Here is a 24,642-nt window from a genome sequence, read left to right as displayed (position 1 = left end):
CTACTGATAACAGTCACTTTACTGTAGAGGTTGTCTTATGTAATTTTCTGTGAAAAAACCCTTGGATATATAAAAACAAAATCAAATTTTCCTTTATCATATTTTCAATATAATGAGACCTATTGTGACCTCTAGGATAATTATAGCCTGATTAGATTCAACTTTATTGTCATTGACAGCGAAAAGAAGTTTGTGACGCAACCTTGAAACTCAACAAACACAAACTAGAGACTTAGAACATTCAAGGGATAAGGGGGTTTGTGTATGTGTATGTGATATAACCAAACTGTTCTAACTTTGGCAGAAAATAGTGAGCTCATCTTCATCGCTCATGATAAGAAGCTAGTGGAGAAAGCAGCTTGTCATGGCCTTTAATACATCTGTGCATCTGTGTTAAATTAGTTTGAGTAAGTCTAACTCTGAATGGATGTGTGCATGTGCATCACCTCTCCATTGACGATGGCAGAGTCCTGGCTGCGGTCAGAGGATGCAGGGTGTGTGTAGTGTGGCTGAGCCGCCATGGGCTTTATGGAAATGAGCTGCAGGGAGCCAGAGGAGGTGTCATATGGATCTGAAGAACAGAGAGGGAGTTCACTCACAAAGAGACTACAGATACCTCTAATCACTACATTGCCATTCAAAAGGGGAACAAACTGTCACACTCCCTCTTTGTCTTTCTGCCTGCCTCCCCCTGCCTCTCTCTCATCACCTTGTCTTGCTGTGGCTGACACTGTGGGATTACGTCAAACATCCGTTGTCTGTGTCAGCAAATGAATTGGTGGACAAAGAGACGACAGATCACAAAAGATAGTGTTGGCTTCAAAAGGTTGTGGCAATGCATCTCTGTGATAGATGAAAGAACTGACTTTGCACTTTTATTCCTTATCTGACATTAGGCAAACTGGATTCAATTGTAGTTTCCCTTAACTCAGCTGATGAATTATTCAAATCCACCCATTAAGAAAATCATAACATAGTGAGCTTGATCCAATTGACAAGCAGGGTATATGAATTTGATTAACTGAACTCACTCCCACCACATGTGGAACATTTAGCAGCAGTGGACAAGAATAGAACAGCGAATAGTTCAACGTCTGAACGGCTTTTACTTAAACTGCTCTGCATCTTAGAAGAGCACATGGTGTGTGACTTCATGTGGCTATTCTTCAGTTTTGCATTAGTGAATGTGTGAGTGTGTATGTGTTTCTGCCAGTGTGTCACAGCATCCACTAGTCTGACATACTGTATCATGTCAACAGAGTGTCTCATGCATATTCATTGGGTCCATCACTGCTTATTGCTGAGTGGCTACCTTTCTGACTGTAAAAAAGATTCCTCTTATGGTACCTGTGTGTATGAGAAACAGAGACTGGAAGAGTGTGTCACGCAGGAGAGAATGGAAAAAAGATTTTTGTGACACACCTGACCTTGTCTGCAAAGGAGCTGTAGAATAAATAATTTGTATTTGTGTGTGTGTGTATGTGTGTGTGTGTGGTGTGTGTGTGTGTGTGTGTGTGTGACTCTCACCTTCCCTCTTGCGCGTCTCCTCCTTTGTCAGTTTTTGCTGTGCTGTGACTTTCAGCACTGTCAGGCCCCTACCGGAATTCAGCTTCTCTGATTCGTTGCTGATGACGGAACCGTCCTCACTCGGTAACTTGCTGCAAGTAACCATAGCAACAGGAAAAGGCGGTGAGCTCTCCGGAAGCTGGGCTCACAGCCAGGTTATGTCATCCTTCCCTTAAACCCCCCCCCCATGTATTTTGTATATTAACCTGCATGTTTAGATTAATAAACTTGCATATTTTTCTGTGGATGCGTCTCTACTACATTCTGCATGGATGCAGGTTTCTAAACGTGTGTGCGTTAATGTCCAGTGTGAAGCAAGCCTGGTTCTTCTATTAATTGGACAAACAATTGCTTTATCCAAATTCTTACACTAGCTTCAAACACTGTACTGTAGTTGGAATTAGAGCTGATCAAGCAGCAGCTCAGAGGACCACGAGGCTGACAGTGACATCAAAGCATCGTGGTCTATCCCCTTATTGTCTGGTAAAAATGATAATAGCAAAGAGAGACAGAGGAACAGCGGCTGTCCTTCCTGCTCTCGTTGAGGCAGTGCTGCAGAGAGCTAGCTCCGTGCTTTAGTCAAAGACGTGTAATAATTAATTGAGGTGTACAGATTACAGTCACATAGGCTTTTTGAGAGGATTGCATGTTTGATCCTGTGTTGGTGTTTAGAAGCTAACAGATATGTGACCTTGGTACAAGTGAAAGGATTTCATAAAGGAAGAAGCAAATTGCATGCCTGACTGCATGTTTTTAAATGTGTTTGTATTCAACATGCATAACAGCATTCTAGCCCCGAATACATAAGTCATCCTTTTTAAATCCTTTTGAAGTGAAATAATAATTTACAAAAATGTAACCTCACAGCATCATCCCACAAGTTTCTCTTTGTCTGTCAGGTCTCAACAGGCATTTTGGGAGAGATGTCATTTCAAACCGGCTGTATAACAAGTGAATGACAGATTGCACTTTCAGTCCAAAGTAAACACAAACTCTGAGCCTGCACCTGATTGAAAGATTTGATCGTCTGTTATTGGTCTTGGCATCAAGAAGAAAGCTAATATCATGTTGCACTTGCAGGGCAGCTGCTTTTCCACAAGCTATATCAATTTTTGAAAAATGTACTAGGCTACATACTGTGGCACAGTATCTAATCTCTTGGGTATCAGTTATGATATTACTATCTCTGTGAATCTTCAGAAGAGACATTAAAAAACAAGCTTATGTCCTGGGATAATGGCATATGGCTGGTTGAAAACCGAATAGGAATGATGACTTAAGACTTGATCTCATAAAAAGAAGGAAACCCTAGACCAACAGTTTAATAAAACCAACAATTAAAAACGGTTGCTGCCTCAGGAGTCTCAAAATCATTACTGCAAGACCTCCAGTCTAGATTCCCTATTCTGTCACATACTGTACATTTCATTTGATTTCATAATCCTGCATGGCTTTGAAAAATTATGCCCTTTTGCGTTTCTTGACTAAATAATTTAGCATTAGTTAACATGGCAATTCATTTCGAAACAGCGCTACTGACTGTCAGATTAGGAAAACTGTCAATTTCACCTGCCCACACACAAAACTCTGTTAATGACCGCCCATCACTCAGCGTCAAGGTAGAATTAGGACAGACAGTAGGGTTGGAGGGACTTTTGTGTTTTATCATCCTGCCTACCAGCGACCCAGGAGCTTTATGACAGAGCAGTGGTGCAATTGTTAAGATAACACACATATACTGTAAGCAAATGTACTTACTAGAAAGAAGCAGTAATATGCTCCCATTTCCACTCAGAATGTGAAGGTGTCAATGTACTACCCTTTGGGAGGATGTTTGCCTTTAGTTTCATAAATTTAACATTTTTTGTGAAGATAACAGCCTGAGGAGGTTATTATGTGTAGATATAATGATACCTCTTGTGTTTGTCAGAGGTGAGGCTTTTCTTGTTGGCAGTTCCGTCTTGCTGCAGGGCCTTTTCTAGTGAAAGTGGCGTGTCCCGAATTTGTAGTGACATCACAAGAGTATCCTGACTTGCAGGCAGGGTCTCCTCGTCTCCACCCTGTTGGCCCAGGTGCTGCTTGGCATAGTCAAAACCCTGGACTGGCTGATTCACAGGGGTTGGGTGAAAATGCAAAAAAACAAAAGAGACAGCTTTAAGTAAGATTGATTACTATTCACATACCTGTGGTCATATAGTGTAACCTTTGATAGGAGAAACAAAGAGACATACATTAGCCAACCAGAAGTGTCACATAGACAGCAATCTAAAAATAGAGTTCTATCTTATATCTACAGTAAAGTGTATCTTTTTAAGAGATGTCCAGAAGACTTAAGGAACAAAACTGGGATTACAGCGCTGCAGTGCCTTGAAATAGATAAGCACAGATTCAACTGAGGCCTTTTTTCATCTTCATTCAAATTCTCGTCAAATAAATGACCCGCAGTGGGTGGTGACAAGATGTGATCTGCAGACTCTCACAGAAATCTAGTAGCAAAGTTAAACATTAAACGATAAAAAGGAGGAGGAAAAGGAGTCATGGTGTTCTACCTAACACTGGATGTCAACATATTTATAGCAAAGATAAGGGCCAAAAGATACATACTGAAGTATTTAGGACTAATCTCAATGCAGTGCCATAAATTGTCAGATGCACAGCACCCTCCTCAATGCAGCCAAGCCGGGCCACAAAATCAATATGTGATACTCCCCCGATTGAAGAACATGCATCCTCTCTCTTCCTACAAAAGACACACACACACACACACACACACACGCGCGCATGCACATAGAGAGAGTGCAAAGATTTTCTTTGGATCCAGTTTTCTCACTACTATAACTAAAAGTGCTACTGCAACTGGTCTTAAAAGTGGAAACTCTAACAAGGATGTATGATGTGAAGTTTTTGGCTTACAGACATTGCAGGTAATACAGAAGAGGCAGTGCAAGAGCCTCATTTAAATTACACACTATCTTTATACTTTTTAAGAATATTTTCTTCTTTTTTACATAACTGACTAGAAAGAAGCAGGAATATGTTCCTAAAATCAACTCAAAATGTGAAGGTTTGTCAGAAGCAGCCCAATTGTATTTCATATCTAATTGAATTAAGCTTTTTGGTGGTTTTTACATGATGAGACTTTGCAGGACTTCAGATGTTGCGTAGAAATAACTTCTCTGAAAGTAGCAGTGGTAGTTTAATTTGGAAGATTTTTTTTTACTTTCTCTCAAATGAAATTCCATAAATAAAGCAGTGGGATTTGCTGAGTGCTATACTCATCATTTCCATTCCTCTACATTGACATATAACAGGGAAGAGACCACTGAGCAGAAAAAAACCCACAGAATGGAGATGGAGAGATAAATTTGATTAGGACATTGTGATGACACTCTTAATGCAACAGTAGAAACAGCTTTCAATTTTCTTTACACAAACTAAACAAGTGACAGTACACAAACATTCACACACTCATTCAGCTTGACAAAAAAAAACAATGATTTCCATAATAACCATTCTCTGTAAAAGCTTCTTTCAAACATGCCATTTGGAGAGTGCTATAAGAAGAATAGGCAATACCAGCCTTTTATCCAAGAAAATCTCATTGTGAAAGGTGCTGGTGTATAGTTAGTTTCCATCAGGACAGTAGGATTTATTGAAATATTTCATAGGTGATGTCTGCCCAGAAACCTGTTCAAATCCCACTGTTGGCACAGTTAAGCTCTGATAATGACATCACAGGTCAGTAATGAGAGGAAATACAGAGAGGCCGATACCTGGTGATAATAGCCCACATCTCTCCGATACGCCATCTGCAAACAAGAGAAGATATTTTAAACAGTGTGTTTAGGTGTGTTGGTGTGTGAGTGGGCCCAAGTTTCAAGATTGACTAGGAGTCTACCAATGCATTAACACAAGTTATACAGACAGCAGTTAACATATAATAAGTAATATAAACACAAAAACATAAAATTCTGTAAACAAAAGTCACTCACACATTGATCAGTGCAGACGCTCATTACCTACTGACACATACTGAACCACAGTCCCACTTTAGCTATAAAGTCACAAACACCTACTCTAAGGCTGCAACTACTGATCATTTCCATTGATTAATCTGTTGATTAGTTTTTCAATTAACTCTGTTGTTTATAAAATATCAAAAACTGTTAAAAAATGCTCATCATAATTTCCATGAGCTGATTTCTTTAAAAATGTTTGTTCCAACAGTCCAAAACCCATACACATGATGTTATAATAATAATAATAATAATAATAATAATAATAATAATAATAATAATAATAAACCAAGAAAAGCTTTTTTATCAAAATTGTGAAGCTTGAAAAATGAAGGAAACAATAACTTTATTATCAAAATGGTTTCAGCTACAGCCTACATAGACACAGACAGACCGATAGATAGAAAGAAAGATAGATACCTTAGCTCTGGGATTGAGGTTACCGATGGCATCAGCTTTAAAGTCATTTTTATTCTTCCTGCACAGCACAGCTGTGATTATGATGATAATGAGTGTTACTACGGCGATGGGGGCCAACACTGCAGCTAATATCCAAAGGTTATTAGGAGGGTTCTTGACCACAGCTGAAAAATGAAAAACACTTATTTCACAATCATCACTTAATTACATGGCATCCGGTGGACTCTAAACACTACACGATGACAGTTAGTCCATCGGTTGTCTAATACACAGCCCACTTTTCCTGCAAAAGCATTCGTCCTTCCCACGCTGCGTACAGCTAAACCTGATATATACGGTGTGGCTGATTCAGCTATTATAGGCAACAATCTTTAAGAGAATGCAGCATGCCCTCTCTCTTTTTCTCCCTCTCTCCTGACCAGCTCTGTTTCACACTCTCCTCCCATCAACCCTTCTCTTAGCAGTGAGCAGCAGTGCAGCCCAAACAAACACTGTCCCGCCAGGAGCATTTCAGAGAGATTAGAGAGCGAAGAGCTTTCCCAACCGGTTCTTTTACTACCCTCAGCCCAGCACCAGCATAAGTCATGCGTTCTGGTTTGCACGTCTGTCTATCTGTCATTCTTTTTGTCTATTTGCCTATTTGTCAAATGCTAGAAGGATGCTGTGCTTACGTTCTGCTTGCAGCTGGACAAAGTAGCCCAGGGTGAGCGCCATGGTCTGAGAATCCACTGTGTTCAGGACCTTGGCAGCTGACGTGCCTGATAAAGGAACGCCATTGTGCTGGACGTAGTAGGTCATCTCTGCAGGATTCTTTGACCCTGACACCCTACGAATACTCACCATCTGAATAGAAAAGAAGTCAATATCAGCTGTTGATGAATGGTTGGTTCTGTGGTTATGCCCATTTCATAAAGGAAAACAAAAGTAAAACCATGCATTTAAGTGTGGAGTCTCAAGAGAGGAAAAACCACATGGACATAAGAGAGTACAAGCTTTGTAAAACATTCAACTTCTGGCTTGTTTTGAATAGCAATTTGTAGATGATGAGCTAAGACCCTCCCTAATTATCAAGGGCGGACCACAAGTAATCATGCAAGCATGTTCATCAAAGTGTACATCTCATAAAATATTCATACTGTAAGAAATTAGCCAAGAAAACTTTTGGATTAATGCGTTCATTAGACGTTGGACTAACAAGCCAGGGCGTTCAGGCAGTTCATCAAAATAAGAATGATTTGTTGTTTATGCTCTTTAACCCTGAGCATGGCAGACTGTTTGTTCTTCCAGTAAAAATCTGACTTGGCATTCCCCGTGGGTTGCCGTGCCAGTTTCTTACCTGGACAGTGAAGCTGCCTACAGCAGTGGCTCGTCTGAAACGAGTGCCCTGCTGCCCTGCCAACACAAACAGCTCTGCCAGCCGCTGTTCCATTAGACTGGCAAAGCTTTGGTACTGTCCCTCCAGGCTGGCGTTATCCACGTCCTGGATCACTGGAAATGTAGACAAAAGAAAGAGGATGGCCAGATGGTTGTTAAGAAAGAAAATAAGTTGTTGGGGAGGAAAGACCGTGGCGCAAAGAATAAAGAGGCAAAATTATAAATGTGCTAGACAAAAACACACTTTGACACACAGCATACAGTATGTTCCCTTATTTACTGTAAAAGCACAACTACACTGTTGACAATAACTAGGCCATCCAACCCAGTCGCAGTAGCACTATAGTAGGCGTTGAGGGCCTTATGGGAAGCTTGTGTTGTTCTATGTCTGATGAATATGTAGGTTGGCAAGTTATTATTAGCTTTATTCTATTCTTTTTTTATAAACAGTTGAAAAGCAATAATCCTGGTTGTACATTTTGCTCAGTGTGAGTAAACTCATTATTTTGGGGATGGCCTTGAACTGACTCACCCTCTCATCGCAGTAACTGCAGGGTTAAGAGCTACATAGACTGATCTGAAAGGCCCATCCATTATATAGTATACTACAGCAGTTTGAGTGCCCTTGAACACTATGGAATATATGTGGCTGCGTACATGTAGCCATTCATAAAGCCAATAGAGGAAATACTAAACAACAAACAATCCAGCAGTCATGTGCAGCTCACGGCTCCAGTGAAAGGTGACATTTTAGATTAAGATTAAGATGTGTTTAAGCTGCCATAAATAGCGCCCTGTATGAAATCCACAATTGTAAAGGTATATTTCTTTCACATACAACCAGTTTAGGTGTTTTGTGTTATGAAGTAGTAAAGAAAGATAAGAAACAATGTTTACTATTGGAGATTCATGAGCAGATAGTCCATTACACACAATATGAAGGTGTATATATTAATATGTAGTTAAAAAACATTTTTAAACAATGATATAGCTACTTACCAGTAATAACCCAGAAGTCTCTGGTAGCAATGGAGGTGTTAAGATTGTGATACTCCAGTGCTGTGGTGACATAAAAAGATAAGAATTCTTTTCACACAGCAGTTTTGTTTGCTTGCTTGCTAGCCAGACATTTGTTATATGAGGAAGCAGTGCTTATAAACCTGGGCCAAATGCCTAAAATCTTTTGAAACATCTTGAGGAGAAGGGTCACATACGTTTTGCATGGTTGACATCTCAGTTTTAATTGTCATTACCACTGCATGTCAGAAAAATACAGAAGCAAGGAGAGCTTTCAGCTGCTTGAGCTCTGGTTGTCTCTGTATTCTTGTACATCTATTTCCTGCCTGATGGGGCTCTTGTGCTGGAGGCTGGTGCAGTGTTTGGGGGAATGCTGTTTCACTGGCCTGTGAACGCAGGTTCGTTCGGAAATGTACACTCAGGCATGACAGCGGAGAGGAGAGAGGTGGGGAAGGAGCAGCGTGAGAGGGACAGTACGGGTTTTAGCATTGTTAATGGATAGGGCTGAGGGGGCTGTCACCAGAATCTGTCCCACATTGTCTATAAGTTTGAATCATCTGGAATATTAGTCAGCGAGGAGACTCTGCTGTAGTGTGATAAGAGACTGGGGGATACATTTGTCCAGCATTTATAAGTCATTCCAAGAAGGGGAAAAAAAAAGTTTCAATTCATAGACAGAAAGCTATTTTTTGCATCAGTGCTTGGGTTATAGTTTTCAATAATTGTTATCATGTAAAAAGAGACATTTTGCAAACAGCTCCACTCATTTTCCACTTGAAAGAAAATATTGAAAAGCAGAGGAGGAATAAAACAGCTGAGCGCAGCGGGCCAGCCTACACAAGCGCCACAGGAGTGAGTATTCGGTGGTGTAAGATTCTGGGCCCTGTTCTGTCAGACCAGAGCCCAAGGTAGTATGAGAATCCCCCACTGTTAATTATTTACTGCCATAATTGCCTGTGAAGTGAGGAGGCAGCCACTGCCAGCATATGCTCACACCTCCTGCGAACAGTGTAATATCACTAGAGCGGCAATGCTTCAAATAAACAAACAAAGAGCAAAATCACTGTCACACACTCTCTCATTCTTTATTTTGATTTCCTGTCTTCCTGGATTTTTCTCTGTGTCTGTTTATCCTCTTTAAGAGTCCTGTCTTGGTATTGAGTTGCCTCTGTTTCTCTGCTCCCCAACTGAATCATCCTGCCCATGGGTAACTTCACTTTCTAACTTAATTCCATCACAACATTAAATGAGTTTCATGTAATGCTCGCTAGCAGAAATCCTATTCATCTTGATTTTAAATGTGTGTAAACCAAAACTGCTATGTGCCCTCAGTTACACTGATAAACTGTATGCCAATCCAGGAGCTGTAGCCCTTGAAGACTGGATTCCAACGATGCATCCCTGGAATTGTTGTGTTTTGGGGGAAACAACCACCAAATATTTTATCTTATATCTGTATCTTCTGTGGCCCTCAACATCCCCCAATCCATTGCAGGTTTGTCAACTGTGTAAAGGAGCATTGGAGCGGCCGCATCAGCTTGTGAAGTGGGGAAATATTACATGGTTATGTCTTATTTACCAGGTATTTGGTTCAACTGGTCATCAGCCACCTATAAATACCTCACATCCGGACATACGTCAAAGCCACTACAAGAGGTAAATTAGGGAGGCTTGGCAAAAATCTCCAGTCTGTTTTTGTAAGTACACTGGACAGCCATGTATCTCTAACATCAGGTCACAGGGTATTATAGAACACTAACATACCATTTATTTTGGTCTCTGTGCAGTTGTCTGCAGTTGTGCAGATGTCTAATTTAGTAAAGAAGCAGTTTCAGCTTTGCTTTTACATCCCACCAAGGACATATCAGCCCATCAATTGGGAAACAGTGTGAGTCTTTCCAGATAGACAGATAGTATCCAAAATATTCAAGTCTTGACTGAATGTGACCTTTTTTGAACTGCTGTTTACAATTAGAATTTTTTAGACGTTCTGCAATTAGACCTTACAGAAATGAGAACTTGAGAAATGTGCATTGTTTTTATAAATAAATAATTAAAATTAAATCTGTAGCCCATTTACCCACTGGGCTCAGCAAAGGATAACAAAAAAGTAAAAAACAAATTACTTTCAAGATTGGGCTCTGCTAGATGGTTACAGTGGGAAGTTCCTGGCCTAATTCCAGGCTCAAGCGTTGGTTGCTGTGATCTTGAGCAAGATCTTGCATAGTTTACGGTCTGTCTTGTCAAACTGACCAAAGTCTGGAGAAATTCAAGCACTTCAGCTGGTTAGAAACCAGCTAGCGGGACTTATTTCTGCTAGAACAGAAACCTAACCGGAGGTGCAATTTCCAATCCAGTAGCTTGCTCTGAATTTCAAAGTCTGCTTGACCCAATGCGTCTTTATATAGATTTTCACCAGAACTCCTTAAGCTTGATAAAACAGGGATTACATTATGCAAGACACTGAGGCCCCTTTAAGCAAACATAACCTGCAACACTGTCTACACAGAAGGCACAGTGTGACTTTAGAAGAGCAGCAGGTCATTCCACTGTCATTGTCTACACAAGATGCGTATAGGCACAGTAGTGAGTGTAGATTATCTGTGTTTTGGCAGCGCTTAGTGTTCAGTAGACAATCGCTGTAAATAGACCGTAAAACGGAAGAAAATAGACTTGAAATAGACTTGAAGTTGCGGGTAAAACTGTGTGTAAATGCCTATATCAGCTGCAGGTGCCTAGTTCTTTTGCTGAACCTATATTCTGAGTTTACTGTAAAAAAGGTCAAGCAAAACACTGAATCTCTCCTTCAGGGATCAATAAAGTACCATAAAAGGCATGTCTCATTTTTATCTCAGAGTTCTGCCATATCTCTCTCTATCGAGCAGTTTACATATGACAATGAAAAAAGGCAATATATTGGGACTCTACTAAGATTGCTGTTTAGACTACTGTTGATTCCCTGTCACTCTTCATTTGTTTTTCTCTGAGCACAACTGTAACAAAGTTGGAATGCTTGCCTGTGTATGCTCTGAAAGGAGGCTGAGATGAAAGGCATGGGTTTATTTGAGTCCTTGCATCAACTATCTTTAAGTGACTCAATCATTAAAAAAACAACTGTGATTGTGAAAGCAGCAGAACAGTCACAAACATCCAATTACTGAGAAACTGGACGTCAGTCAGGCTTGGCGATTAAATTCCTGAGTTCTACCATTGCTAGATAGATCTTCTGAGATAGTCCAGTTCATTTGAATGCAAAACAATGCTCCGGCAAAACCGCTTTCATTACATTAAATCCACTGCAGTTTCTAAGGTTGGATCCAGTCTTGATTACTGCTAATATAGGCAATTAATATAGCAGTTCCTTTGTCCAAAGGTCTAAAACTGAATATATGAGACCAGCATGCTTTGTGAGACACAGCCTGAAAAGATTATATCAAACCTTGTATGGGCTTCAACAAAAGGAAAAAAGTAGTATAAACCCAGCAGGTTTTTTTCTTGAATCTAATTTGCATTTGGAGAATAAATTATACCCACAAGAACACAAGAAGTACTGCTGCTGTCTCTTCTTGTCAGCTGTTTATTACTCCTAACTGACATTTGTTTAAGTGCAAATTGTGACTTACGCTCAGCAATCATAAGTGGTGGATAGAAGAGGAAGTAGCCCACCAGCTCAGCTGACAGCTGACCAAGAAGGTTTGAGGCAGTGGTTCCATTAAGGAAGAAAGTCCCATTCCTCACAGTGTAGATCAATGACACAGCAGGAGAGCCTGCAGCCTGGGAGACACTTAGCATCTGAGAGGACAAAAAACCAGGATAGTAGAGGCTCAGAGTCAGAATAGGGCCCAAAAAAAACAAAGGTATAACCACATAAAAAGTGTGGGATTACATTACTGTAATGTGCAAATCTTAAAGATTAGTACAAATCTTGTGCACTTTAATGTGGCAGCTCATTACAATTATACAAACTTTGCTTCCCTAAACATAATTAATTTGCATTTCAGAAGCTGCTCTTGTTTAAAAAGACAAAGCCTGAGGGGGACAATTTGTCACATATTGCACACAGTTTGCACCTGTTTGACTTTGTCAGATCACCGAAACTACATAATGTAATATTGATGTGTAACAGGGGATATAACTGGTAAAGTTACAAATATTCTAATGATATCCTGAAAACAATATTAAGCAAACTCTTGCATTTAGCCTAACTTCTGTTTGTGTTGCTGAATGGTTCTCTGTACATGTCTTTGTCCAAAAAAAGGCAACATCAGATCTCTATCAAAGTCAGACCTCAGACTGTTTTAATCCATTTAAGCACAATGAACACCAGAACACTGCACTGCACACGTTTCAACCCTTGCCTTATGTTACGAACCATAACTTTACCACTGAAACAATAAAGCAGCTCATACGCGGTGCTACATAACTGGTACCTGAACAGAGAGTCTGTTGTTGGTGTTGAGCACTTTGGCCTGTGCTTCAGAAAACACCTTCTCAAGCCGCTGCTCCATCATTTGAGAGAACCGACAGGACCGAGGATCATCGCCTGCTCCCACAAACTGCAACACTGGAACATAAAAACAAAATCAGCTCACAAAACACTGGCTAAACGATTAATAGCATTTTTTAAGAATTAGTTAAACAATATATAATACTATATATATATATGTATATATGTATCTATACATATATATATGTATATATGTATCTATATATATATTTATATTTATGTATATGTATATCATTTCAGGTCTTATCTACCTAAATTCTGAATAGACATGCAATATTGCCATTTCCTGATGTGGTATTACAATCTTTATTTTATTAGTCGTTAAACCTAGTTTTACCTGAAATTGCCCCAGTGCTTGATTACAATACGAATAAATATTAGTAAGTCTCAAGCTGATCTCTGAATTTTTTTTGTTTTTTATCCTGTCTGAACACTAGCTGACCTGTTTTCAGCTGGAAGCCTGTGGCTGGGCTGGATCTCCATAATGCAACTGGGAGGGGCAGGGCTGTTACCATGGGGAGGTACTGTCGCAGGTCTGAAATCAGCTTATCACGGCCATAGGAGTCCAAGCCTTCCAGCACTACAGAGGGAGGGTAAACCATGTCCCCTCCAGTCACGTGATAAGCCACTGTCATGTTGGGAGAACCAAATACTGTCTCCACCTGAGGGGGTAACGTAGAGAAGAGAATTACAAGAATTAATGCCCAATATTTGCACAATGCTTGTACCCAAGTGGACAATGTTAACACAGTCATTGTAATGTTATTAAGGCTTGTTCTACTATGACAAGTTAAAGTAGCTGCTGTCACAAAGGCCTATTTGAAGCAAGTTTCCCATGCTGATGAAATAAAAGAAAAGAAACCATCCACTGTATAGAAGCTTATGAATCAATCCAAAATCATAAACATTCTTTGAAAGAATGGTGGACCGTGATGTCAAATATTTGTAGTTATTTGGCAAAAACCTATTGGTGATGTGGGCCTTTAGGCAGGATGAGAGGGTGGTGTCACTCAGTCATATAAGCTGAATGTCAGGATAGTGAACTGTATTGGATTGACGGAGCACTTCAAACGTGTATTCCAACTACTTGCTAATGAAAGCAACAGAAGCCAGAGAGTGATTATGGAATACAGATATGTGTGGAGAGAAGCAGGAGGGACTGAAGTGAAGAGAGAGAAGAGAGTAAAGATGAGCAAGACATGGGAGTGACTGTTAAATAGGTAGTTTGGGACAAAAAGGCTTATGTTCCTTTACTTTTAACTCAAGAGGCTAGGAATCACTGCATTCTCATTCTCACGGAAACACAGGTAAAATGTGTGTGTTTCGTAACTGCGTGAAATGACATGTTTATAATTAAGAGTTTGACTTTTTGGTGAACTCTAAAGCGGAAAGGGAATGATGATAGATGTAGCAAAACTAGGTGTGGGGGGTGTGTGTGTGTGTGTGTGTGTGTGTGTGTGTGTGTAGGAGAGGTGAAACCATTCAGGTCTGTTATCTAAACCCATCTGGAGGTCTGCGCTGACAAGGAGATCCACTGGCCAAAACGCCAAGAGCCTATCCTCTCTGTAGCTGAGACTCACCACTCTGCCTCCTCACAATTCAGCCTTGTTACAAGCTCTGTGAAAAGAGCCCTTTCTTATCAGTTCATCCTCTCAAGCTTCACCCATGTGAAGGTGTTATTAAGAGATTGCATTTCCAGCAAGCCAGAGATCGGTAACACACCCACTAACTCTATCTCAAAGAGTGAGAAAGACTGCCAACAGATTAACCCAACGGATCTAGTCAGTTTTCTTAAAGTTTCAAGTTAGTGGAGAGCACTAAGTACCAGACACAAAATACTTTACTTTTTATATATTCTTTAAAGGTACAATAGTTTAAGCCTTGTTGCTCAATTCATTTAGTCAGTTTCTCTTCATCTTTTTAGCATCAGTGCGACGCATCGTTCACCTCCCAACATTTTATAACCTATAATTAAACACAGAAGCAATTTCCCTTGCCAACAGCTTGCTTCCCATTGGATGAGAGAACAGTGCTACTTAAAGGAACCCGAGCAATGTTCAAATGGGTGACAGAAGTGCACTCAAGCAAGACACCTTCAGAGACTACAGAGAGAGAGAGGGTGAACATGTGAGAGCATTGACCTTTATATTGGCAGGACGCATACACAGGCCTCACTCAATTATTTGATACTACAACTTTGTGAAACACAACACACCAAGACATATCACCGGATTGCAGATATACAAAACACACACACACACACACAGATGAAGGCAGTCCAAACTACTAGAGATCAGGAGGAGAGAAAAATGTTTTTGTAGGGAAAAAATCCTATTTCCACTTCATCTATTTCCCCTGCCAACAATGTTCTACAACCTAATTTAATTCCAGCCATTGATTTATTTTCCCATATTCAGTGTATGCACAGAAAACATTTTACCAACTAGTTAAAATCATTCCCATTATTTCTCTGTTTTACACACAAGCACTCACAAACTATAAAGACTCAAACATACTGTTCTACTTCTCACTGACTGCATTTAGCGTAGCTTCTCATAACCAAGAGGTACTCCTGATTCAAAGTCAAATTGAGCAGGTTTATTAGAGCTTTATTAGAGAGAAGGAATGGTTTTGGCACAGTGGGAACTATGATTGGTTCCACAAAGGGCTAATCCACAGACAAGAAGATCATTTTGTGCCCATTGGATCTGTTTGTCTCATTATTGCAGGGGAAATTGTAAGGGTGGTTTTCCTCTTGAGTTTTATTACACCATAATCTGGTGTGTCCATTACTGTGGTAAAATTGCCTTTTGATAAAGTGTAGATAGATTATCTCTGGATGTTAATAAATATGAGGGAACTGGAGCAACAGTTCTCATCTATTGCACTGCTACAGCTCGAATCTACTTCTTGTTTTAGTGTTGGTACAGTTACTCAAATATGTGACATCACCCACTGCCTTCAGGGACACATTCACTCAACCTAATTTCTATATTAATCCTCATCTCTTCTCACATAGCCTACATGAGGGTCCTTGCTGGTATAAGTGTCTAATTCACTCCACGCTAATAAACCTCCAGATTTCTGGTGAGGGCTCAATTATGAACCATTCACTGTTCACTAGTGCTTGATTATTCAGCCATAATCGAGCAACAGTTTGGGCTATGAAAAAGTAGCTGTCAATTAACAATTTAAATTTACACTTATTTAAACTGTGTCAAAGGAATAAAATGAATGATTAACAGCAAATGTCTGACCTGTGCTTGGGCAAAGGTATCATTTAGAGCTTTTCGGAGGCCCTGACTTAGCCCCCTTCGCAGGTTCTGCCTCTGAATGCTGTCCAGCCTGTTTCTTCTCACATAGATGGAAACAACTAAGAGAAATTTTGAGACAGAGAGGCAAAAAAAAGGAGAAACAAATACATTCATAGGACAAACCATGTTAGAGAAATAATACGATTTTGCAACTTCATTATTTCTCTAAGACTGTGTTAAAAGCATTGTTTACCTGTCTTCACCCACAATCTCTCTGTGATGTTGCACTGCTGTGGTGGAGCCTCTGTGGTGGTGGTAAAAGGGGAAGTTAAGATTGTGGTGGCCCCCCTGGGAGGGCTCGTTCTGGGGACAGGTGGTGTGAACGTTCTCCTGCTGATCTGGGTCCTGGCGGTTGTGGTAGTCGTAGTTCTCCTGGTCACAGGTGCAGGCTGTGGTGTGGTAGTGGTGGCAAACTGTGTGGTTCCAGTGGTGACTCTTGAAGAAGACATGGTAGTGGTGGGGTGTGTAGTTATGCTGGTTGGAGCTACAGTTGTGGTGGTAAGGTGGACAGAGTCTGTTACGATGTCCTGTTGAGGGGGCAGAGGTGATCCCTGAGATGTCCTCTCGGTGGGCCCAGCAGAAAGGGAAATCCCGTCTGATTGAGAGGGGGCTAGGCTGGCTGCTTTTTCTTTGGGGATAGTGAGCGCAACTACTCTGGATGTTCCAGCGGTTAAATCATCTGTCCCCGCCTCTGTAAGGAAAAAAAACGTCTCATTCACTTCCTCTGAGGGATCGAGATTTATTGATAAAGTCAGACTTGGTGATGAGAATGGAAATGTGGCTTTTACAGACACAGAGGAAGATATAGTGCTTGGGTTTATGGTTGGTTTGATTGACAAAATCGTACCCGCTGAATATAGCATTGATGATGACAATGATGTCGGTGACACTTTATAAGACACTGAGGTGGGGGGTTTCATATGGAATGAGGTCGACGGAGAAGCTTTGATACTGCTGTATGATCGTAGTGAAGTCTCTGATGATGTTTATGATGATGAATGAAATGAAGATGATGACCCCAGCTCTGTAAGAAGGGTCAACCCCCTCAGTTTCAAATCAGTTGTTCAATTGATATTATCTGTGTCAGAGAAATTGAGTGCAGGGTTGTTTGAAAGTGTGACAGCAGCATCAAATGCATATTGAAGAGAATCAACATCTGGCAGAAGGGGGTCGTGCCTGCTCTAATACACCAATGCAAGAGGAGAAGCTTGTGAAGATGTTGTAGAGTCAGTAGTTGTGTGAGAGAGGAGCAGAAAACAATCTGAACCCCATGCAGTGTTTACAGTGGCTCCTTGCTGTGCATTGACATCCACAGCAGATATGAGATTAGCTGGGCACACATTCAGTTTCTGTTGTTTATATTTTGGTGTGCCTTCAACATGTGTAAATGATGGATGTTCTCCAACAGTTAAATAAAATAAATTTGGATCACTGGTGACTACACTTGGATCAGTTAATTTCAATATATGCACATTACCCTCTTGTCCATCCTCCAGCTCTGGATGTTCATACGATGGGCCATCTGCTTGTAAATTAGAATTTGCCCTATCAAAGCCAAGAGACGTATTTTCTAAATCCAAGGCAGTGCTTTGATAAGACACACGCTTGGTGGCTTCCCACTTTGTATATGGTGCCATTAGTTTTGTGCCAAAGCTGAAAATAGCACTAAAGGATTCAATGCTATTTTGTCCATCACTTGAGGAAGGAGTTGCAGCAGAGGAAGCAGTAGAGGGAATGGTTCTTTGTCTTCCTAAATAAAAAAATGATCTATCACTTCTCACACTGGTGAATGGTCCCGGAGAGCGAGAAGTAGAGTTTGTCCTCGCCGACAGGATGATTTAAGACCAGGTGGAAGGAGAAGACGGCTCCAAATGGCCCGTCCGCATCACATCATCTTTACGAGAAAGACCTTTTAAATGTTCTAATGGAGCATAAGAAGCTACTGGAGAAAAAGGAATTTCAGTGGGAGATCCTTTAGTGGGAGATCCTTTACCAGAACCTTTAGAGCCTTTATTAGATATGTTAGTCATGAAAGATAGAAAATAAGTACTGAACACAGTGTCTCCGATTACAGTAGACTCTTCATTTTCATTCAATAAAGGAAAAACTGAACTCTTAGCAGCATTTCTGTGGAAGCTCTCAGTTGGCATCATGTCACCATCCGAGGCTGGCGACGTTTTACCGTTCCCTGGGTTTCCTTCCACTTTAAAAGGTATATTGCGACCAGCGCTCTCAAATTTTGTGATGTGAGCAGAGATTTCAGCTGAGGACACTGTCTGGTGCGATTTATTGGGTAGTAGAATTAGACCAGATTTTGTATAAAACTTGTGGTGAACTATAATTAAAGATCTTGTTATAAAAGGTCTTTGTGAGGGAGTCTGGGGTGATAATGAGGTTTTGGGTTGGTCTGTCAAATTAACCTCACTATTTGCAGACAGGCCAGTCTTGTTTGGGCTGTGGCTGAGAAACAAGGGCAATAATGATGTAGGCCAAGTGGTGTGTGAAAAACTTTTGGACATAGTTTTATAGGTCATATCCTTTGCTGAACTAACTGGCACCGCTGAACCAGAAAGAAGCATTGTTCTACTGTTGTACTGTTGTTGTGAGTCTGATGTGGCGGAGGTTTTTCCCATTCTGATGATGGAACCTGTGGCTGATTCCGGCCTCAGCCCTGTGAATGAAAGTGAGTTATTTGGGTGAGCTTGAGCGGAAATGAAGGTGGGGTCTTCTCTGGCTATCTCTCCCTGGTTGTAATTTATATTGATGGTAGGGACTCTGGGGCTGCTGTGACCCGCTGCCATCAGTAAATCACCGGTATTAGATGCATGCTCTGAGGACACCATGCCAGAGTGGATAGGTGTTAGCTCAGTGATTGCAGTTTCAGAAAGAGACGTTTTACCTGCTGGAGTCTCATGGGGTCTGAAAGTGATTGCTTGTGATACAGTTGGATTTACAACATGTGAACTGAGAGGCAAGATGGTTGTATCTCCACCGCTTTTGTGAACAAAAATCTGATTATCTACCTCTGTCTTTTCCGCATATGCTGTTTGATTTAACATCTGCTATGTGACATTACTAGAAACTGAAAAGCCTTTAGGATAGGAGTAGAATATGATGTGTATGTGCTAGTTGCTGGTGTCTCAATCGCTTTTGTGCTTGCACTCCTTATGTATGCTCCACTCACTCCATAGATTTTATCCGCCGATGACTACAATGAGTGATTTGTCACTTCATTGCCCCTCTCAATGCTGGTTTTACTTGGAAAGTGCGATGGTTTGGTTGTTGTGCTTTGCAGTCCCTGTGTAACAGCTGGGAGGACAACAACTTAATAGTGGAGTGTGTGAATATCCAACTGTTTGTCCAAGCCAGAGACCCTGCTGGTGATAATGTCTGAGGTGCCAGGCTGGACACAATCTTATGTCTATGAGATGGAGCAGCTTTGCTTATCCACCCAGCAGAAGATGATAGAGAAAATAGAGACACTATGGATGATAACACAGAGGAAGTGGATGGAGGTGATGAAGACATTGACGATGACAATGAAGAAGATGATAATTTCGATGATGAGACATTCTTGTTTTTATCCATAAAGGACACATGTGATGGCCTAGAGACAGCCGTTGCCATGGTAACAGCCTGAGGTGGTGTGGTGTGTTGGTAAGAAATGCTGTAAGTCCGACCTGAGTTGGCAAGGAGGATCCTATCTCCCGCAGAGGACGATGAGGAAGACATCTTTGAGCCCTGGCTGGAACTATGTGAAGGCCATTGGGTGGTGTGGGTCTCGTCCCCGGTGGTGGTTGGAGAGGTTCTACTTTCATCCAGGCTCACTGGATGTTTCACAGTTCCTGCCATGACAGTTAAGACAGAAGAAAAAGCAGGCCGCCCTGATAAAGCTCCCCCCTCTGACTCTGAGTCACCATCTGAATGGATGACTGAGAAAGGCACCTCCTCTGCCATTGGATGAGCATGAGCAGCTGTGGCTGCAGGGTCGCTTGGTAAAGACGAGGCGCCAGAGGCATCAAAGGTGGATTTCTCTGTTAACAGAAAAGAAAGTGAAAAGACAGGTCAATATTGGTAAACATACCAACAAAGTCTGGCTCAACAATTGTATGTTGCTGGGATAAAGCATGACACGTTGGATGTCCCCGTCCCTCTCGCTATCATGGCTTAGCACAGCTAAGGTCGGTTGTGATTGGTTTGAAGAAATACAAACAAGCCAAGCGTTTCTCTTCCCATTTACATAAAACATGAATGCACTTACAAAAACTTTTCAAAAGAACATAAGGAATCCCATATGTCAACAAAAGAAAGGTTATGCCAATGGATATTGGGCAAGCAGCAATCTTCCAGCAGGACATTCTTCAATTCCAACAATAAACTTCCCTTGAAGAACTTCTACTTCTTGCTTTTAAAGAGGAAGCTCCTCCTACAGACAAACAAAAGTTTGTCCTCATTAAGTAAGGCAATAAAATAACATGTCTATGACAACAAAACAATTTCTAAATCACTATTGCACTTGGTCTAACGCAGAAATAATAATAATAATAGCAAATATATATACATTGTTTAGGGTACTTATTGTTATTAAGAATTATTATTGTTTAGGTAATAAAACCTCAAACAATGACATCTCTCCTTTGGATTCTATTTAAAATGGTACAGGTTGAGTTCTCTCTATTATAAAGCCCATCGGAAGCTTTCACTTCCTATTTGGGAGTTTGGATCCATGACCAGCAGGTACTATGGATAGGAGATCATGCAACAAACATTTTGTCAATCAAAGTTACATATAACCAATACATTAATTTGATGGTTATTTCATTAAGAATGTTAATGATGACAGTAGAAATTACTTATGTTAGCAAGTTAGTGTGCTATAACCACATGTGCTTACTTAGCTAACATAACTCAACCACTTGGGCTACAGGAAAGCAAGCAACCAGGACTACAGATCTATTGTGTTGGCAGGACAAAATAAATAATTGAATTGTAGAGACTAGAATGTATCGGCCCAGTGAGCAGCCTACTTTTTAGGGCACGGGTTAGCACCGTGACAAGCACCATTTTACTAATGGCTTTGTTAACATTTGTTACGATTTTATCAACTCCAACTTTTTAGTTGCTAGGTTGTGACCACAGCCCGACTCCTACTGGACATTGAGGCCAATATTAATATTGTGCTGTGAACAATATATCAGCTGTTTTTTTTCTTTTGTATGTGTGTGAGCTGAATATTTTCAATTTGAAAAATCAACTTGTCAGCGCTCTCTGGACACTGTGTAATGTAATGGTTCAGATGCTCTGTAGATCTTTTCCGGAAGGTAAGTGGTCAAATGCCCATAGAAGGGTCATCCTAATAGCTATTCGAAAACAACCTGGCAACCCAAAAGTTGTACTTATCTATGAATCATTAGTGAATGATTTATTAAAGCCAGTTATTTATAAGTTATACATTTATTATAATGACTGTTTTAATGGAAAGTGGTACCAAATTCCTGCAAACTATAATAAAAAAAGGATAGATAAGCTGTAAAAGTTATGAACTTGACTTGCAAGTACAATCTTTTAATTGACTGTTTAATGGTAATTAATTCCACCAATGTGACAAAGTGAAAACCAATCCCAAACTACAAACACCAGGTTTTTGAGGTGTAAACATATCTGTCTAAGTCACAGACAGTACTGTTCACCAGGGGCAGACATTTATGTAATCCCAGAGGAGAGAAAAAAGACCATCTTCAAAGTGGAACAAATAGAATTATTCAAGAGATGGCAGCTGTGTGTAAAGCTTAAATAACACATAATGGACTCTAACTTGACGCTACAGTGGTTATGTCTTGTATAAAAGTCAGAAGAGACAAGAACTATGGAGGTTTACATTACAGTAACTAGCATGAAGATGATGGAGGTGTATAATGCACCAAGACGGCAGACATGTAAAGCTTTGCAGTCCTGTCACATCTCCCACCCCCTCAGCATGTTTCTACTGCTGAAGTGCATCCAGCTAGCACACACATACAAGCGCAAAAGGATAAAATATAGTCACATATTAGTCATTTTTACTCATACTGTTGTCCAAGTCCACTTAAAAAAATACCCTGAACATAAACTGTCATCTTCTGAGAATTGGCCAGAACATACTGTGGAGATTACCAAGGGCCTTGAGTCCATGTTTTCTGTAATACACAGATGATGATTGGCCTAAGGCAGTGTGTACTCACACAGTTAGTACTGTAAAGCTATTTGAAAACATCTTTACTGTGTTTAGATATTTCCGAACCATAAAATGTAAATTCTAATAGGATCTAATACGTCAGTAACTCTGAATGCGTTCTTAAATGTCACCAATATCCCAGAGAAATTGCTTAATGATTTTTTGTTTTTGTTTTCACCGGCATAAATCTCTGAATTTCCTTAATTGCAACCATTCATTTACAGCCCTTTTATGCTGTAATCGCGATCCCACTAAATTCCTTTTCTTCAATCAATCATTAATGTGCTCAAATATGATTAGTGAAACTGCTATACTGCAATATCTAATCCATTCTTATAAATGGTGATACAGACCAAAGAGTTGGAAGAGGACAAAAGTATTTCTGTATTCACAAAAGAGCTAGGTAACAAAAGGATATGTGTCCTCATTCAAGGCCACTAAAGTCAAACCACCTGGTCATCAAACTGAAAGAGAACTTCCTTCCCCCCTCCCTCCCGTCTCAGTGAGCCCAGTGGCAACATAAATTTGGGTGCGCGGGACGAAGGCCAGTCCGAGCGGAGGTGTGGGGTCCACCTGTGGTTTGCCACCTGCTCTGACAGAGCTGAGCATATGGGAGGGTTTAAACAATGAACAAGAGAGGGGAACTGAGAAGATACAAAGAGATAGCGATAGAGACAGACAGTGAGGAGAAAGGGTGGGCTGTGGAGAAAGAAGGTCCCATCAACACCAGAGGGTAAGTGCAGCAGTTGGGTTAAAGAGTGATACAAGAAAGAGAAAATTATTGAATTTGCAGTGTCTGCAGTCTAGTCTGCATCTAGTCTTATCCTCATCGTTCCTCATTCCATTGTGCTTCAGCCTCAAAAGCAAAGTAACAGATGATGTCACTTAAAAGTACAGGGTTGAGTAGCACAAAAATGAATAGTCAATAGTAAATGAAAATTACTTATTGATTATCCATAAATTGCTAAGGCTAACATACACTGGTTGCTCTTTTCAAATGTCAGAATGTGCTTTCTTAAAGTAGATGTATTGTAGATTTAAACCTTTGGGGTTTGGCCTGTTGGACAAAATAAGCAATTTTTAATACGTCACATTGGGTTATGGGAACCAACCTTTTTAAAAAGATTAATGGATCATGAAAATAACTACTAGTTACTGCTGTAAGAGCCATGGAAAGCTTAACAAAATTTGTTTAGCCTTAAACCCCACAGACTTGCTGGCGTGTTTTTTTTTTGCAATTTTAGTCTCGATCTCAATGTTTCCCAAGATGCCAAATAAGTCAGACAGGCAGTGTGGAATAATATTTACTTTCTAAATTTAAAGCGTTTTTATGAAAAAAAAAAAAAAAAAAAAAAAAATTGCTTATGAGGTTAAATAATGTGATTTAATAAGCACTCAATAAATGTTTGGTTTTAGAATAGCCTACTTCTTTAGTTAAGAGACAGCTACATGACCCTGACTTGTCTCTACAACCCTCTGCACAGGACACAGACATGACACTGCTGGGCTCCCGCTGTTCCACTCTTAGTATACACTGCTTCTCCTTTTGCTTTGAGCTGTTTTTGTTCTCTTGTGTGAGGAAAATGGTAAACAACAGAGCATAATTCAATAGTGAGGTGGATGGAACCCTGGGAGCAGAAAAAAAAAATTGAGAAGCTGTTTCAACTGCTTCTGAGGAAGTGCCTCAGAAAGCCCTCCTATGTTTTGGCGGCAGCATTGACCACTGCTTTGAGCTGGGAGGAGAGAATTTTGATAGTATCTGCACATATGCATTGCACATACATGTGTTTTTTGTCCGTGTGGAGGTATCACGTCTGAGCAGGCCTGGAGAAGGATGCTGGCATTGATGCCAAGCACTGCTGAGGTGACAGTATGGATGGGAGGGAGGATGTCACACACACCCAGCACCATGCTTTTTATTTTTTCAGAGGGTGCAAACAGCACAGCAGGATGAGACATGCATCAGCTGTCTGGAACACAGCCCAGCGGACACTTAACCTTGCAAGCACGCAGAGAAGTGTACATGGAATTAAAAGAGATGTTCATTCATTCGTTCTCATTTAATACTCCTGACGAGGATAGATAATGTTTTTGGTCCAGTCTGACTATTTGTCTGTGGCAAAGAAGGCCATATAATTTTTGTGGAGTGACTGGAGGGATTGTTTAAAGCCAGGCTGTAATAAATAAAAAAAAGTTCAACCAAAATGTTCTTAC

At 40.5% G+C, this 24,642-nt stretch overlaps 1 protein-coding gene across 3 annotated transcripts in view; it reads right to left on the bottom strand.

Moving 5' to 3' along the window:
• The window catches only part of kiaa1549lb (KIAA1549-like b), a 59,186-nt gene that overhangs the window by 12,267 nt on the left and 22,277 nt on the right, over positions 1 to 24,642 (bottom strand). For all 3 annotated transcript variants that reach the window (XM_032543329.1, XM_032542525.1, XM_032541750.1), the window contains exons 2-15: positions 19,895 to 20,248; positions 16,408 to 16,905; positions 16,158 to 16,273; positions 13,343 to 13,562; positions 12,824 to 12,957; positions 12,017 to 12,185; positions 8,376 to 8,435; positions 7,339 to 7,490; positions 6,674 to 6,845; positions 6,003 to 6,166; positions 5,340 to 5,375; positions 3,481 to 3,671; positions 1,528 to 1,658; positions 447 to 571 (exon numbers count right to left, since the gene is read on the bottom strand). In XM_032543329.1, coding sequence (XP_032399220.1) covers positions 447 to 571; positions 1,528 to 1,658; positions 3,481 to 3,671; positions 5,340 to 5,375; positions 6,003 to 6,166; positions 6,674 to 6,845; positions 7,339 to 7,490; positions 8,376 to 8,435; positions 12,017 to 12,185; positions 12,824 to 12,957; positions 13,343 to 13,562; positions 16,158 to 16,273; positions 16,408 to 16,905; positions 19,895 to 20,248 — 2,522 coding nt within the window. The remainder of the gene's footprint in view (positions 1 to 446; positions 572 to 1,527; positions 1,659 to 3,480; positions 3,672 to 5,339; positions 5,376 to 6,002; positions 6,167 to 6,673; positions 6,846 to 7,338; positions 7,491 to 8,375; positions 8,436 to 12,016; positions 12,186 to 12,823; positions 12,958 to 13,342; positions 13,563 to 16,157; positions 16,274 to 16,407; positions 16,906 to 19,894; positions 20,249 to 24,642) is intronic.

This window comes from Etheostoma spectabile, chromosome 1, assembly GCF_008692095.1.
Source record: "Etheostoma spectabile isolate EspeVRDwgs_2016 chromosome 1, UIUC_Espe_1.0, whole genome shotgun sequence".
In the NCBI taxonomy this organism is placed as follows: Eukaryota; Metazoa; Chordata; class Actinopteri; order Perciformes; family Percidae; genus Etheostoma; species Etheostoma spectabile.
This window is presented reverse-complemented; position numbering and strand designations above follow the sequence as displayed.